A 17,229-nucleotide genomic window follows, 5' to 3' on the forward strand; every position below is an offset into this window, starting at 1 on the left:
TGTTTCCCATAAGTCATAATGTATTGTTTGTCATATTATCATTAGTCATAAAACTGAAACGGTTAACATTTCAGGATTTTCGTTAGGTTATCCTATAGATAAGTTAGGTTTGTTTTATGGCAATCCTGAAAAGTGACGCGTTTCTGAACCAAATGAATTATGACTAACGAAAATGCAGGCAAACAATACATTATGGCTTAAAACTATTTGGGAAACAATAGAGACCCTTTTCATATTTTAGGGCACGATGTTGACTTGTGGGTTGGGGTTTGTATGGGCAGGTCGAGCTTGTCCCTCGGCGCGGCGCCGCGCCTCGAGAAGCCGAGCGCGGCGCGCAGCACCGCGACGCCAGCCTCGAGCGTGCGGTCGCGGTCGGCGCCGCTGCCCAGCGCCGGGTTCATCTCCACGAGGTCCACGGCGCGCAGTCGTCCCGTCGCGTGTATCAGCTCCATCAATGTGATGCCCTCACGAAGCGTGAGTCCGCCGCGCACTGAAAACAATAAGACATTTTGTTGCTAGCGGTGGGTTGTAAAATATTGCATTGTACTGTCTACGTACCTATGCTTTGTGTACCTAACTTAATTTTGTTCTTAGTGGAGTCTATGAAATGCTATAATTAACTACTTACTTAGGAACGACGCCGGAGAAAATTGGCAGAAAAAGTCATGGTATTGGTAAAAAATAAAAGGAAACGTTAATTTTTTATGTCATATATAACCTCAGGCAAAAATTTACTACCTACTGTAAACAATAAAACATTACTACATACAGAGGCCGTGAAGTAAGAGGATGCCGGTCGAATAGAATAGACTGAACGATAGGCTTGTTTAGTGCCACCGACAAAACAACGTAATCATACCCTCGTTTAGGTTTCCTTCACACATAACAATCTATCGATTGCCAGTCAACTAGAATTACTCTGGGCTTACAAAAAACATAAAAACCATTTCGAGGCTCTCGTAATTCCTAGTAACGATGTTCGGCCCCTAAAGCGGCGTACTGTCGGGCTGTCGGCATCCAACATACCTAACGAAGCGGTCAAAGTGCTCAATACCAACGTTTATTTTTGTAGAGGTTAAGTGTAGGTACCGATACCTACTCGTACTGATGGCAGCTAGACCATTGAACAACTTATTTCGCATTAAATTAATTGAATCTAACATGAGTAATCGGTTAGTCACCATAGTGAACACGACATTTTACTAATTGGTAAATCAATTCAGTAAATAAACCTGTAGAATAATGGCTTCCAAGACTATTTTGAATAGGTATACACACGGTATACATTAAGCGTTCCTACGCTTGCTACCGTAAAAAAGTCCATCTTATTCGGCGAACACTATGCTTTTACTGGTAGGTAAGTTGATGAGGAGTTGAGTATTTTGCAGATCAAGTTATCACGGTCTTGCAATGTCATTGATTTAACAAGTAGAAGTTTCAAAGGGTTGGTCTCGGACTGTCTAGAACACAAAATGACTAGTGTAATATTTTGCCTATATCCCTTTGAGTCTACATCGCAAACGGTCTAGAACACAAAATGACCACAATTATTTAGCCCTTTATTTACCTACATTTCGTCGGTTTATCTTTAGGTTAGCGATATCGACGGAGCCCCGCTGCCGCGAGGCTCCTATTTCTGTGCGGTTTGCCCTTCGGCCATTTGAAGATACCTAACGAACCTAACCTACCTATATGTGGTCATTTTGTGTTCTAGACCGTTTGCGATGTAGACTAAAAGAGATATAGGCAAAATATTACACTAGTCATTTTGTGTTCTAGACAGTCCGAGATCAAAGCTTTCAAACAAATTAAAGCTTAAATTATAGATCTAAATCAGTTCTGGTGATAGTACGATGACAAGAGCCTGAAATACACAAATACACACACGGTTAACTTAACGACGTTCCTTGCTTGCGTCGGGGACTAAAAATTACATTACGTGTATTCGTTGCGCTTAGTTGCCGCGAAACCGACGCTAAAGTGATCCCATTTACGGCTGTAACTCGCATTACTAAGCTTTTACCGCTCTAATTACTCGTGTACCTACTTAACCTATCAAATATGTAAGCATAATCCAGCATCCCGGAATCATACACGGTTATTTTATAGGATTATCTAATAGTTTCCGAATGGGCAAAACAAGCTATAGGAAAATTAGGAAAAGAACATTAGAATAGCATTTCTATGTTATGTGCTTATGTGTGTCGTGGTGTACACTGTACAGTTTATAGAGTCTGTGCGGAAAGAGAAGAGTGGTGGGATGTATTGGGCCCCATACATTTCACGACTCTTCTCTTTCCGCACAGACTCTAAAAGACATATAAGTAACAAGTGAGATAATAATGAAATATCAATATCATCTAAAGTAATGATTTTGAATGATGAATAGGTAGCGTTCACTAGTGCTATTAGTGACAGTGACAGTAGTTAGTATTTTCCGCGCGTTGGTATGGTGAAAAATTTTGTGTTGAGCAAAGTACGAAGAATATCACGCAAAAGAAATATGTAATTCTACTTTGAACGAACTCTGCTTTAGTGGTTATACAAATAGTAGTATTTACTAGTATGTACTACGCGTCAAAAGTATCTTCCATTATCTACGTTACCTAACTAAAAGAGACATGTCTCTACTTGTATATGTAGACCAATTAAACTGTGACAGATACTCGTACTTTTGGACGCAAACTGTAGAGATTCTGCCCTTTTTGCTGCATCCGCTAATATTGCTGACTGTACAAATAACGATTGGCAATCTTTAAGATTTTCATTTAGAATCATGTGCGTAGCGAGGGACTCAAACACACGAGATGTAAATAATTGTGTTCTCATGTCGCACATAAAACTCCTCGGTAGAGGCCTCGTAGAGGCAAAATTCCGGCCTAGGAATGAATTAAAGCTAAGTCGATGTAGACGTAGAGTCCCGGAATTCCCGACCTAGGTATCTCAGAGTAGGTACTAGATTTTTTATGTTGAATCCCGGACCCTCGCAGACCCGCATAATTTCAATTCCATAGTCCCGGGTGTCATGGAATTTCGGCATCACGGTTTGTAAAAAACATTTTACGACGCCGCAGGGCACAATAATTAAATTAATCTACTTTGATTATATGAGTCTTTACGAAAACGAGCTGGAGCAAAAATAATCTTAAAATATAAATTGGCTGCCATTTTAATGGAAATGAAAATAACAGGGCTTTGTTTTCAAGAGAATTTTATGAAAAGATTTAAAATTAATGAGTGAAATAATTGAGTAGGAAAAATAACGAATAAACTGTCAATGTTCTGTACATGCGCGTTTGTACTTGCTCGCAAATTGAACGATAGCTTTCAAGGCTTCAGATTATCAATCAATATTCTGTATACAATATTATTTGCCTAATTGAAGAGTTACATGAATTAAATGAACCTAGCCGGCGCCATACAATGAGTTACGCTCTCATTTTAAAACAATATTCAATAACATGAACTTTGATATATACAGGGTGTCCCAAGAAGTAGTGATATACTGAAGCTGGGAGGTAGAGGACCTAGAGGGCTAACTGAATCACTCCCATGTATGTTCCGCGATTTTTAGTATTTTCGGAGTTATGATTTTTTTTAATTTTTCACCTATCGCCGAGTACGATGAGATTTTTATTTATGGTGACGTGAATTATTGCGGTAGATGCTTGATTTTAGGCCATTAGGCCAATTCAGTATGGTAACATTTACTATCGTTAGATCTTTGAATAGAATTAAAAAAAAAATGCCAAGAAAGATAAAATTACCCAGTATGTTCACAACTTCAAGGGCGCTTAGAAAAATAAAACATACTGAGTAATTTTATCTTTCTTGGCATTAAATTTTTTTTTAATTCCATTCAGAGATCTAACGATAGTAAATGTTACCATACTGAATTGACCTATCTATCAGCTTAGCACACAAAAAAATCAAGCATCTACCGCAATAATTCACGTCACCATAAATAAAAATCTCATCGTACTCGGCGATAGGTGAAAAATTAAAAAAAATCATAACTCCGAAAATACGAAAAATCGCGGAACATACATGGGGGTGATTCAGATAGCCCTCTAGGTCCTCTACCTCCCAGCTTCAGTATATCACTACTTCTTGGGACACCCTGTATATATACTGTCATTATATGTAACATACGAGGGCTGATCCGAAAGTTGTTAGTTGCTCCGGCTCTACTCATGCGATTGCAATATGATTTATACCATTGCGAGGGATATTTCAGTACCTACGTAAAGAGGTGACGTCAATTCATTTTATAAAAACCGCTTTTTTTATTATTTTTTTTTACTTCGACTTGCCGAAGCCTAACCAGTAATTGAGACTCCATTTGCATTATTTATGTGGTATCATTTTATAAACATTATTCGTTTTTTATAGGAAGGTACCAATTTTTATAGGAGTTTTTATGCTACAATTTTATAATGGACGGTAACATCAAGGTAACATCAATGGAGCTAATATAGAAATTTGTGACTTGCCCATGAATAGGTTACGAAATAGATACGAGATTGTATACGACTATTGAGAGAACTTAGAATGCCTAATGAAGGTTTTTACGAGTTTCCTGTTTATTATCTCTCATTTCGAGACGAAACCTCTTATTAGACTGGGTCAACATATTCGTAATTTCGGTGACAATAATATTATCAAACGGGTAATATCACGTAGATCGAAGGAATCCATAGGAAGTCCGTAATAAACGTAAACCTTATTGGGTTCTTTCACGAGCAGTGCCAAAGTCTGATTTATTTTTGTACGTTTCTGATGGGGTCCAATAGCAGGTTTGATTGATTTGATTTGATTTGATTCTCAGGGGGAATTGGAATGATTGATACCGTACAAAAAATAAGCATTGTCTTAATGAATTTTTTTCCTCGTTGTATACCTTCAGTCAATAAATAGGTACGTAATCTATTTACTTGCTTGATATTTTTTATTGAACTCTGATGCTGTTGCCTAGGACCAGGAATTAAGGTCACACTATCAACAGTTACCGAAAGCAACTGAGAGGATGTACCTGGAGTGCCGGTGCTGGGAGCCTCGAGCGCGTCCAGCGCGTCGATGTCGAAGCTGACGTGGATGGGCCGCCTCTGCTCCGGGTCCAGCACTTGCAGCACGTGCTGGATGGAGTTCACTATTCCGTGCCTGCAATAATAGAATAGAATATAATAGAGAGCGTTTATTCGTGACAAAAAAGAAAAGAAAACAACAAGTAACACAACAACATAATAGTCACGAAATGGTCCGATTGGGCGTTACCGCATTTGACTTTGACGACGAAGCATCACGGTCAAGCTAGGATTGGTTTAATGGCTTAAGAAAGGGCTATGTTGCCCATAGACCAGTGGTTCTTAACAATTCAGTGAAGAGGGACCACTTGACAACATTTCTATAATTACCTATAATTTTAAGTCATAGCCTACTATCTCTGCAGCTGACTGTACTTCGAGTCCATTTCATTTTCGTACTTTCAAGTCCTTTAACAGTGGACCCTATAATGGATGTGGAACCGGTAATGGGACATAAAACCACAAATCCTCTAAAATAAGTATGTAAAAGTAGTTTATAAACACTGGCAATATTTTACCTCAAATAAGAGTCATAGAGCTGTTTAAGTTTGACTTTTTATTAATTTCGGTTACTTTTTAAAAAATTGGCGCCAACCCAAAAGTTGTCGTGTCACTGGAAAAAAATACCAGTAAGAATTCTTAACAACTTCGCTAAGAGAGGTGAGTTCATATATTAAATTGTAATTAATTATTACTTGGTGTAAACTAGAATGTGTTTTGTTAATTGCATTTACCATGAGATAAGGTATACAACACACTATGTTGTGACTCTAGAGATGTATAAAAAATAGTGGTATTTTGCCCAATCCCATTATAGGAGCTGTAAAACTGCATACCTCCTATGATGGGACAATTTACATAATGATGCTTGCCATGGCGTAATTTCATGTTTAAACAATACAGAAGTATAATGTAGTTACGAACTATGTCAGGAGGTCTCCTCGGACTTCGGATAATTTAATATCGTTTTAGGTACAAAATTTTATTTAACTTGCCCTGTTAGTTTTGTATGTTAGTTAGTGTGGCTCAAATCTTGGAAATGGCATTTGAGCCACTTTCGGATTTCCGATTGAGTTAAAATTTTGGATACGTATGCAAATCGGATGACAATGCAATATTATGATAACATGGAATTGATCTCATGATGAAGACAGGAGGTGGCCATAGGAACTCTGTGATAAACGCAACCTAATTGTGTTTGGGTTTGTTAGAATTGTCTCGATGAGTATTATAGTTGGCTGTCGAAAGAAAAATACATTCTTACATAAAAGCTTATACCAAAAATGACTAATAACTAGTTTTTTGCCAAAAACTTATTCCCTATTCCAATATCTTATACTGATAGGGTATGTCCATTATAGGGGGCCCATTACTGGATCCACGTCCATTACCGGGGTTCCATTACTGGAGCTTTGGTGTCCATGACTGGAGAAAAAAAACATACTTTTAATTTATTAATTATGTGGAAACTAATTGCAGTATCTTTGATACAACACGCCTGAAACATGAAAGAAGGATAGGATATTCATCTTTTAACACGCTAAGCGGTAGAACTTTTACATGTATCAGGGAAATATCACAAATACTCCAAATTTGCTCTTAAATGTCCCATGACTGGTGCCGTTACTATAATTAATTAATAGACTACCGTGGAAATATATAACGAATTATGTAACACATAACTGTCTCCGCTTATCGTCAGATATTTGTCACCGTAGAGGTAACGAAATACTATTGTAAACCTTACTCTGACTTACTTGTCAATATCTTCCATTGCAAAAGTGGGGACGTCGTATTTTTCTATCGCCAACCTCTCGTAGCTGTCTACGGAGCGCAAGCCGATGTAACCGAGGCTTTTGATTGAAAATCTGGAAATTCAAACCTAATGTAATGTATGTTACGATACAGCATCTTAAAGGCTTAATAGACGGATGGTGTAGGATTAGTAACTTTGGGGACGGAACTCTATCAACAACCGGAAGTATGATACGAAAGGATAGTCACAGTGACAATCAATAGGTAATATATGAAAGCCGCTAGGGATCTAATACTATTGTCACTGTGACAAGGTACGAAATGGTACTGAAATTAAATTCCTTGACCACACATTGAGACGGATTTATTTAGCTTTATGTATGTAAGCAAACTAAGAAAAATGTAATGGATTATTTTAAAGTAAGGCTTGAGCCGAGCAGAACTCATTCTGTTGGTTCGGCAATCTCGACGGTGCTCGACACGGTGCAGAATAACAAGTGCTTTTTCAGTTTTCAGTGCGTTTTCAGTTTCTCCGTTTATAAGCACCATCATTAGTATTAAACATCAGTCTCTCAAACAACTGCAGTTTTATTAATTTTAATAAATGTGATATGTGTGTATACTATTATCACTCATAGTATGGTATACATGGTACAGGGTACTTCCCGTTGACCTAAAACTATGAAATTTGGCAAGTAATATCGTCTTACATTACAAGTAAATACATGTACATGGAAAAATATGAACACTATAAATAAAAAATAAAAACTTAAAAATATCAAATTCAAACTGTTGTGAGACATAAGTACTACTTATTCATTGAAAACATTGAAAACAAGTGAGTCTAAACCGTAATATTAATCAATATAAAAAACACGATTAATTTGTACCGAACCCCACGGTGGGCGAGTACGACTCGCACTTGTCCGACATTACATATATATAGTATCGTTAGTACGAGTATATATAGTTAGAGTTTATATACTTAGTAGAAGATTTAACAAAAGAAATTCCTAATATGTATTTTAATTATTTATTACATACATAAGCGTATAACTTTTAATGGCTGATCTAAATAATTTCAGAGTTCTCTGTGTACTTATAACTTTTTTCAAACCGCTGTCGGCTTTTTGTAATTGGTATAAAACTTAAGAGTCACACAAACCAATCCTCGCCACACAATCCAAATTAAAATCGAAGAAATATTATTTGCACCGATGAATGTTCTCGCTAATGGCTCTTTTACAATAGGGTAGTAAAACAGTTACCAGCCGGGTTTGCTTTGCTTAAAGAGCTTAACAATCTTGATCCCAGTTACTTTTCTACATTATGATTTCTAAGTTTTCATAGTACTCCAGGTACTCTAATTTTTCAATTCATACTCTATTATTTAAAAATTAAAAGATTTACGTAAAGAAACATTAATTTTAAAGTAGATTTCCATAAAGTCAATATCCAGGGAGGAAATTGGGGACTACGTTTGTATGGAGAGTCGATCGTCCCATTTCCTCTTAAGAAATACTAATATAAATTACTAAAGATAGTTCAGAGTACATAATTAGAATCTTACTTTGGCACTTGCCAGTCCATCGTAGGAAGATACGGCCAGTAGTCCGAGAGTTCCTTGACTAGGAGAGCTACTGGCATGCCGTGGACAGACCCTGAGCCTGACGTCTTGTTGGTATTCAAGTCGGCGTGCGCATCCACCCATATCAGAATCATATCTTCATTTATATTGTAGTGGCCATCCACCGTACCTGCAGGCAAAAGAGATTAGCAAGTACAAGACATATATTGTTTGTACCGGGAGTACGGTATTCTGTATTTTCTATGCGAATCTGTATTAAAACCAACGACAAAACAAGGTATCGAGTATTTTAAATCTAGAAATACCTACTCCTTTTTGCAAGTCTGTTAAAAAACATCCTATAACATCACTTGAGTCAATATCGGCTCAGCATAAGTTACATATGTGCCTAATGTGTGAAATAAGAAAAACATGGTTCTGTTGGACACCCTCCGGGCACGTAGTCCTGTAAGCTTACCGACTCCAATAGAATGATCACCGCCAATTGTCACCGCTATTCTTCCATCTCGAAGCACTTGCGATACTTTCTCAGACAGCCGCTTGTTGCATGCTGACACCAGCGCCAGGTCTGACATGTTTTCTACATTGTTTATTGCTGTTTGGCTAGCTTCGAGGCCCGCGTGGGTGTCGATGTCCCCGTAGTCCTTAACATCCAGATCATCTGGAGATAATAAATATTTATTCTAAGGCAGGTCTTTTCATCTATGTATTGTTTTAAGACTTTTAAGTCAAGATATAATTTCACTCAAGTCTCTTTCTGTAGTAGGTAGGTTATGAGGTAAGGCGTCAATATACGTATTTGACACACTGAATTCCGGCAATTAACACTTCCTTTACTTATATGTACCTACACACGAGCCCCGATGCAAATGAGTTCGTCTAGTTCCACACAACAATTTTATTTATTCTAATAAATTTTATACATGAACATAAAATGACCCAGGAATGGGAACCATTAATAGTTATTTGTACAACAAGTGATCAAAGTTTGATATTTCTTCGAGTGCTTATTTTGAGTCCCGTGCAAGCGAAAGATTCTATAATAGATTCACGAGCGTAGCGAGTGAATCTAATTTAGAATCTTGAGCGTAGTAAGGGACTCAAAAGCGCACGAGATGTAAATAACTTTGATCTCGTGTAGTACACAACATTTTTCACCTCAGCGCAGTGAGAACATACCTATTAGACAACTTGAAAAATGTAATCCTTCTTCATCACTTAATACCTGCACTCATGTTTTGTTAAGATATACAAACAATTAAGTTTAATTACCGCAATGGAACACAAAAACAAAACGTAATAATAAATTCAATTAAAATAATATAGAAATAACAAACATTAACTGACACTTCAATCGACAACTTAAAAAAAAAAATCTTTGTAAGATACGGTCCGAATTGCGCATACGTACTATTTGTCAACTATGGTAGAAATTCTTAAAAGTAAAATAATTAATTTTGCGTGATGATCTGTGTATTTTTTGAGTTCGTTATTTTAATTGTACTTACAATAAAATACCTAAAATACAGTATTTTATCAGTTTTTATCAAATCTTAAACTTTATTTTTATTTATTAATTATTAAGAATTCATACTCGTAAGTGGTTTGGAACGATGCGGTCTGAACTTTTTCGGGGGTCTATTATAAACCGTGAATATACTGTTGAATGTCGTTTTTACTTTTTTTGTCTGTTTCTTTTTGCTAACAGTGTGAAAGGGACAGAGATAATAGAACCCAAGTATTTCGAACTTTTATTAGACCCCGCATGTTGAAATGACATTTGACTATAAAGGTCACTTGAATGTCATTTTGTCTCACTCAGTGAGCAAAATGCGATTTTGCTCACTGTTTTTAAGAATCAAAGTACCCTTGTTCGAGCTGCTGAGGTGAAAAATAATGTTTGATCTAGTTTACTTTGATCGTATAATAAAATTGCATGCGACTTTTATTGCAAAAAAAATGTTCTTTTCAAAAAGGTTGTCCAAATCATATTGTCCTCTCCTACAGCACTGCTGCATGTATGGGCTCGAAACAAAATTGTCAGTACATTGGCATAGCCGTGTTGCTTTCCCTAGTAATAGCCCTTTTCACATCTGTTATATTCCTACCCGTCAAATAAAAAAATAATAATCGTTATTTCTTTTCTTTTAGTACAAACGGTATGTCTTTTATTTGGATTTAGTTATTGTAGAATATTACCATATAAAATTAAACTACATTAGTATAAGCATTAAATATTAGAGATTTTTGAACTATAGATGGTCAACCAGATCTTGACAGTAGAAAAAGGCGGCAAATTTTAAAAATGTAGTCGCGAAGGGATATCGTCCCATAGAAAATTAGAATTTTGCGCCTTTTTTTACTGACTAGATTTGGTTGACCAGCTATAAAACATTATATTTGTACAAACGCGAGAACCTCAAAAAATGGTCTGACTAGACGAAAACATATGCATCGGGGCTCGTATACTTATTGCTAGAACTTAAAATAGAATGTGCCAACTATTGGTACAGTCGACGTCAAAAATATGTTTACATTTTTCGCCTCATTACAAAGGCATAAGGTACAAAAGTGTAAACATATCTTTGACGTCGACTGTACATATGATTACAATTTGCAATATAGGTAGTATTTACTATTTTAACTCTGCTAGTCTAATTATATTCGATCATAATTATTAATTATGAATACATATTTAAGTTTTCAATTTGTAAACAGCGGCATATTTGTAGATATAATTTAGAGCCATACAGCATTGTGATACAGCGAGGAAATGTCGCCAGCATCCTTGGTACAATGCCTCAAGGGCCTATTTTAGATTTAAGCTAGTTTTTAATTTCTTTTAGTAATACGTACCACTGTATATATCTTGTTTGTAAATAAATGATTATAATTTAGACCCTATAGGATAAGATAGATTTAGTTTATTTTTAATTTGTATAAGTGTGTGATTAACTGATTATTGAGATTTTACATTTTCGAATAAATTTAACATTCGTTCACTCTATACATAGAATTTTAGACTGAAACATTCATGTTTATGTAATTCATTCTTTATCAGTAAGAACTTTTCATTTACAAATTATATTCTAGATAAATAGGTATACAAACGAAACCAAAAGCTTAGTTCGGCTTTGGAAAATGTTGCCGTTGCCATATATTGATCTAACTTCTCTAACATTTGTAACTTGTTTGATAAAACGCTAAAAGCTTGGCAGCGCTTTGAGATCGAACTTTCGAGCCTCCGTGCTCAAAAGTTGAAACAATTTATTTTGCTAATGGAAATAAAATGTAACCCCTTTTATACACAAAATACTAATAAAAACAAGCCATATTTACCGATTTCTCTGAGTTTGTCAAGCAACCCAGCGTACCTCATCGCCGCGGGGGCAACGCTCACGCCATACTTCTTCTGGCCCTTCTCGAAAGGAACCCCGATGATGCCCACCTTCTTAATCGGCTTCATCCGGCTCATATTTCGGACGAAAATTCTAATGAAATTCATTTATGAATTATACGATAGTTTCTTAAATAATGGAATGCGACCTGATCCTCTGGTGGATCATAACAACTGACGCGGGAATAGCGAGAACTTGTTATCTTTTAGGAGGGCAAAGTTGAACATAGTTTGTTTAAATATTTTAATGATGTAATGTTAGCGTAAAGACGTGTTTTAGCTACAGATAGTGACAATTCAATGGTGTTTGTATTCGTTATATAACTTAATCAACAAAATCTTTTTTAAACACAATACAATTTAAAATTGGGGTTTCAAACAATTACAAATAAAAAAAAAATCTAATTTCAATTAATGAATTGTTTCAAGTTTGAATTAAATACAGTATGTAACAGAACGAAAAGCAATTACTCAAACCCGTTAATGTTTAGGTCATACTCAGCAAATTTTACTATGGGACCAACACAGAAATCGCGAAAAAAAAATTGACTCTCCTATAGGAAATTTCAACATCAGACCAGCAAAATGTATGAAACTTCAAATTTTTTTTCCGCGTGTTCGGGGTTGGTCCCATAGTAAAAGTTGCTCAGTATGACCTAAACATTAACGGGTTTGAGTAGGTAATTGCTTTTCTATTAGTTACATACTGTATAATACTTGATACATTAAACGCTTCTTATTTTGCAAATAAAATATGCTCAGGTCCTGACTGGTATAGGTACATTTATCTACTAAACATTCCGCAACCCGGGCTCAGCACGGTTCCATTTTTATCGACTATCACTATGCCCGTCACTTTCGCACTTACATACTTGTTAGAACGTGACAGGCATGGTGATAAAGGATAAAAATGCTACCGTGCTACTAGGGCTGATCACGAACCTTGTTCAACCCGTAAGATATACTCGCGGATATATGTGCGGCTTATAGTGTTTAAATTCGAAATAATAATAAGTAGGTACCTATTACTATTGGTTACCAGAACTATAATACCTAAGCAATTGCAGTTCGTCAACGTTTTTCTGTTTTATATCGTTCTTTACCTACACATTAAGTTACGCTGACTGGAAATGATTACTTTTTAACCGACTTCAAAAAAAGGAAGAGGTAGGTAATCAATTTGACCGTATTTTTTTGTATGTTTGTTATCTCAGTACTCTGTAATTTATGATTATCTGATTAACCTTTAAAAACACAGAAAAACCGACTTTGTAAAGAATAAAATAAATACATAATTACTTATCCCTTTTATATGCGCTAACAACTGCAATTCTCGTATACTGATAAACGTACAAGTGCGTATTGGAACAGTTGGACTTCCTTCATACCGTGGATATTCGATATATTTTGTACTTTATGACAATTTCGTACTCTACAAATATTTAATATCTTATGCCAAGTCGAGATAACTCTCAAGTAGAGGCCTGCTTCCATTAAGCAAAATTAGGTAGGTACCTACTCTTATCTTACGTATTGTATTCTACTTAGCTTCTCGCCACCTGACTTCCAAAGTTCGCGGACTCGCCAATCGAGCGAAAATGCAGATTTTCCAATATCTTCATTTTACATTGAGACAAGTGGGTAAAGAGATACCTACGCACAAAGATTTAACAATTAAGGTTCTTGTTAGAATCCTTTGATTACAAAACCCTAAATTCAATATGCTGTTCATAATAAAGTCACATTGTTGTCAGTTCTGCTATTTACGCTTATAGTAACATACAATATTATATAGGTACCTACATAAGATTAGGTTCACATTAATTTTATAAAACACTAGTCGTTGCCTACTGCTTCGTCCATAAGTTACTATTTGCACTACAATTTCATTTTTAAGATAAAGTAAAGATTTCTTAAATATAAAAATGCGTTATTATTATGAACACTTTCACTGTCCCCATACAAAATGATATGACAACGTCACACGCACACGTCTAAGTGTGCTTCCACTTTGAAGTTGTGAACAAATAGTGGAAGCACAGTCTCCTGAAAAAAGCTTCATGACCTCACATTGGGGGCATCCGGTTAGGGAACCTGTTAAAGTGAAGGGTTAGGTCAGCATTATTGTAAGGATAATATTGAGATCGTTTTTTCTCACTCAATAGTAGGTATATAGTGTGATAGATTAAAATCTGGAATGAATAGAATTATAAGCAAACATAGATATGTAGTTCCAAAACAATGTCCCGAATGACTATAGTATTTTATGTTTTCAGTTTAACGAAAATTCATGTAGGTACCTACCTACCTAATGTTAATTTATTTGCGATTTAATTTAACACTTGGATTAATCAATAATGCGACAATGTTCAGTTATTACCGGCGGGCTCCGTCCGTCCGCGCTCGATAATTAGCTCCAATAACCACGAATGTTAATTTCCGTCCAATTATCGGTTACCGGTCCTGAGCAATGTAACAATGTTCGCTCGCATTAAATACATCTACTCGTAATTATATTATACCCGATAATTATCAATCAAAGCACAATTCGCGATAACTATTAGTTTATTAAATTATCAACAATCAACAGTATAATAATGTATAAGACAACGGTAGCACTACTATTACAATTATTACGCATATATTTAATAGATTTCAGATTGTATTCAGGTTTAGTGGCGTTGTCCTGATTATTCCTTATCCAAGAGTGATATTTCATTAGAACGGTGAAAATGTTGTATTTTACGCTCGTGTTTGGGATAAACAGTGCGCCGCATGGTGCTCCCGCTATAGCTACTACTTTGTCACTCAGTATAACAGGACCGCCTTCTCCAAATTGATTTTCGTATGTCGTTTCTTTTGATTCTACTCCGCATACACAGTAAAACCACTGAGGATTCACGCAGGTCTTTTGTATATAGACTTGTCGCTGCAGCACTACTGAGCCAGCATCGGCCTCACCGAAACCGATGACAGCTAGCGTCTGCTTTCGTAATTGTAATGGACCAAAATCTCCGATTACGGCGGTATTGGTGAAATAGTCCAATTTATTGTCATCGACGTAAATGAGGGCAACGTTACTGTTCATTATGGTCTCGCTTGGTTGTGTTTGACTTACGTAGCAGGAGAAAGCCTTGTGCAGCCTTGTGTGTGAAACTCGTAATATGTTCTTCCCGATGACGTCATCGCCCAACACTGCGGCTATCGCGACGGCGGCAGGCGGTACGGCCAGGCAACTACCGGCAGTAACCACTGTTCGATCTGTTATAGAAAATCCCGTACAAATGTATTCATTTCTGGCATCTAATACTGCCACTACATACGGATGGAATTCAGACAATTTTTCTACTTCATTCCAGTCTCTAAACGGTGATGTATACGAGTATGTTACAGTCCAAAAAGACACTATCATTACAATTTGGATTAAAATGTGCCATGTGAAAATCATAGAAATTTGCAAGCACACCCGACATGCTATGTGACATGTGTCATAGATGTGTCGTAGTCTCATAATTAAGAACTAATTTTGACAATGGCAAGATAATCAAGCACAGCGAAAGTCACCAGTGTTTGTGTATTTATTTATATTAGTCAAAAGTTTTTAGTGTATAGTTGGTCAAACCAATTTGTCAGTTAATAAGAACAAAAAAACTATACTCATCCTTTTCTTTTGGGTGCTAGTACTAGTGTAGGACAAAGTGAGAAGAGAAGTGATTAGAAAATAACGATTTATGATTTAATTATTCTTGATTACAATCACGGACCTGTTAAAGATAAACAAATCTAAATGAATTATGATTAAATATTTTCATTTAAGAATTGACTTCAGGACCGCCGTTCAGTTCGTTTAATAAAAGCTGTCAAGGGGTTGCAAAAGTTACAAATGAATAGCAACTGGCAAGATTGAAGTGTTATTTAAATTAAAAATAACAAAGAGGGCTGCAGGCCGAGCTCAAGGAACGTTTACTCAACGCTAAAAAACTATACTCATCCTTTTCTTTTGGGTGCTAGTACTAGTGTAAGACAAAGTGAATGTGGGGGATGGGGGGGGGGGAGGGGCAGGGGGGGCACAATTCATATTTGTTCGAGTGGTGAGGGAAAATACAACAATACAAAATACAACATTTATTTATTATAATACATACATTACAGTTAGATTAACAGTAGCCTTCACACTAGGTCAAGCTTGTGTCGTGAGGACTGTGGTGAGACAGTAATAGCAAAACGAATCAACAACTAGGTGGTGCGACGTAAATACGACGTAAAGCTTCCAACATTAAGAATTGTTATTTCTGGATTTTCTAAGGTTATCCGGTTGGGAGTTCCTTAAATCCCAATGCTAGTTAGGCTATCGCAAAAGGTTAGGATGCCAGACCATCTTCTCACAGTACAATTTTCTGTAACCCCATTTTTATTTCTCTGTTATAACCATACCTACCTGTGCTTACCGGCGTCGTCCATAACCGCCTGCTATAAATACAAAAAAAATTAAAAATAAAAATGTAACTTACTCGTTTGAATACGGCCGAGATCAAAGCACACTCACTGGATTTTGGTTAAATCTTGCAAAACACGATACCAAAGAAAGAAAGGGATTGGTCAAAGAAATTGAGCAAACTTCTAATATAGAAGATTGGTAAATTTCTTTGATAAATTAATCCCTTATTTATAATTAATACTTTTGATTAGAAAATAACGATTTATGTATTAATTATTCTTGATTACAATCACGGACCTGTTAAAGATAAACAAATGTTTGGATCTAACCAAAATCTAAATCAATTATGAATGATGATTGAATATTTTCATTTAAGAATTGACTTCAAGACCGGTGCGTTCAGTTCGTTTCATAAAAGCTGTCAAGGGGTTGCAAAAGTTACAAATGAATAGCAACTGGCAAGATTGAAGTGTTATTTAAATTAAAAATAACAAAGAGGGTTGCAGGCCGAGCTGAAGGAACGTCTACTCAACGCCGATTCGGTGTGCTTTATCGCATCGATCTCGTGTACTGAGCTTTAACGTTTTGGCATCGCTTTCATTCATTTAATTTTTAACCGAATTCAAAAAAGGAGGTTATCCATTCGACTGAATGAGACCTCGGGTGATGAGCCAACCCTAGGGTTGGCTCATTCCTAGGCCAAATAATAAGCATACATAGCTATTTACCGGGGAAATGTATTAGCCAGCCTCATGGGCACCCTTCCGCAGGGGCAGGCGTGTCTCACTCCGCGATTTCGTCGCTTTGCTACAGGTAGCTAAAAGTACATCCGTTCGGTCCCAATTTTGGGGAACGCCATAAGCCGCGCGTGGCGCTGTCGCCACCTAGCGGCCATATCTGTGCTGATCGTAACAGACGCGTTTTGTTAGAGTCTTCTGTACTTAGTACTATTATTTATTCTGTGGCA

At 36.4% G+C, this 17,229-nt stretch overlaps 2 protein-coding genes across 2 annotated transcripts; both read right to left on the bottom strand.

Annotated features, from left to right (window-relative positions):
* Positions 1–230: 230 nt before the first annotated feature.
* Positions 231–12,823, bottom strand: LOC134661072 (arginase-1). The gene is made up of 7 exons (XM_063516974.1): positions 12,767–12,823; positions 11,767–11,918; positions 8,885–9,088; positions 8,410–8,596; positions 6,842–6,952; positions 5,033–5,160; positions 231–490 (listed from the first exon to the last, which is right to left on the bottom strand). Exons 2-7 carry the CDS (start codon positions 11,900–11,902, stop codon positions 231–233), a joined length of 1,026 nt encoding a protein of 341 aa, XP_063373044.1. The 5' UTR covers positions 11,903–11,918; positions 12,767–12,823.
* Positions 12,824–14,384: 1,561 nt separating this feature from the next.
* LOC134661648 (uncharacterized) lies at positions 14,385–15,312 on the bottom strand. The gene has a single exon (XM_063517795.1). The coding sequence runs from the start codon at positions 15,270–15,272 to the stop codon at positions 14,385–14,387; it is 888 nt and encodes a 295-aa protein (XP_063373865.1). The 5' UTR covers positions 15,273–15,312.
* Positions 15,313–17,229: the final 1,917 nt, after the last annotated feature.

The sequence above is a fragment of the Cydia amplana genome, chromosome Z, assembly GCF_948474715.1.
Source record: "Cydia amplana chromosome Z, ilCydAmpl1.1, whole genome shotgun sequence".
Lineage (NCBI taxonomy): Eukaryota > Metazoa > Arthropoda > Insecta > Lepidoptera > Tortricidae > Cydia > Cydia amplana.

Coding starts and splice junctions, on each gene's coding strand:
- LOC134661648 (XM_063517795.1), bottom strand. CDS start 15,272: ATGATTTTCACATGGCACATTTTAATCCAAATTGTAATGATAGTGTCT.
- LOC134661072 (XM_063516974.1), bottom strand. CDS start 11,902: ATGAGCCGGATGAAGCCGATTAAGAAGGTGGGCATCATCGGGGTTCCT. Junction 6,953..8,409: donor ATGGACTGGCAAGTGCCAAA/GTAAGATTCTAA, acceptor TTGAATTTCCAG/ATTTTCAATCAAAAGCCTCG. Junction 491..5,032: donor TCCCAGCACCGGCACTCCAG/GTACATCCTCTC, acceptor TATTGTTTTCAG/TGCGCGGCGGACTCACGCTT.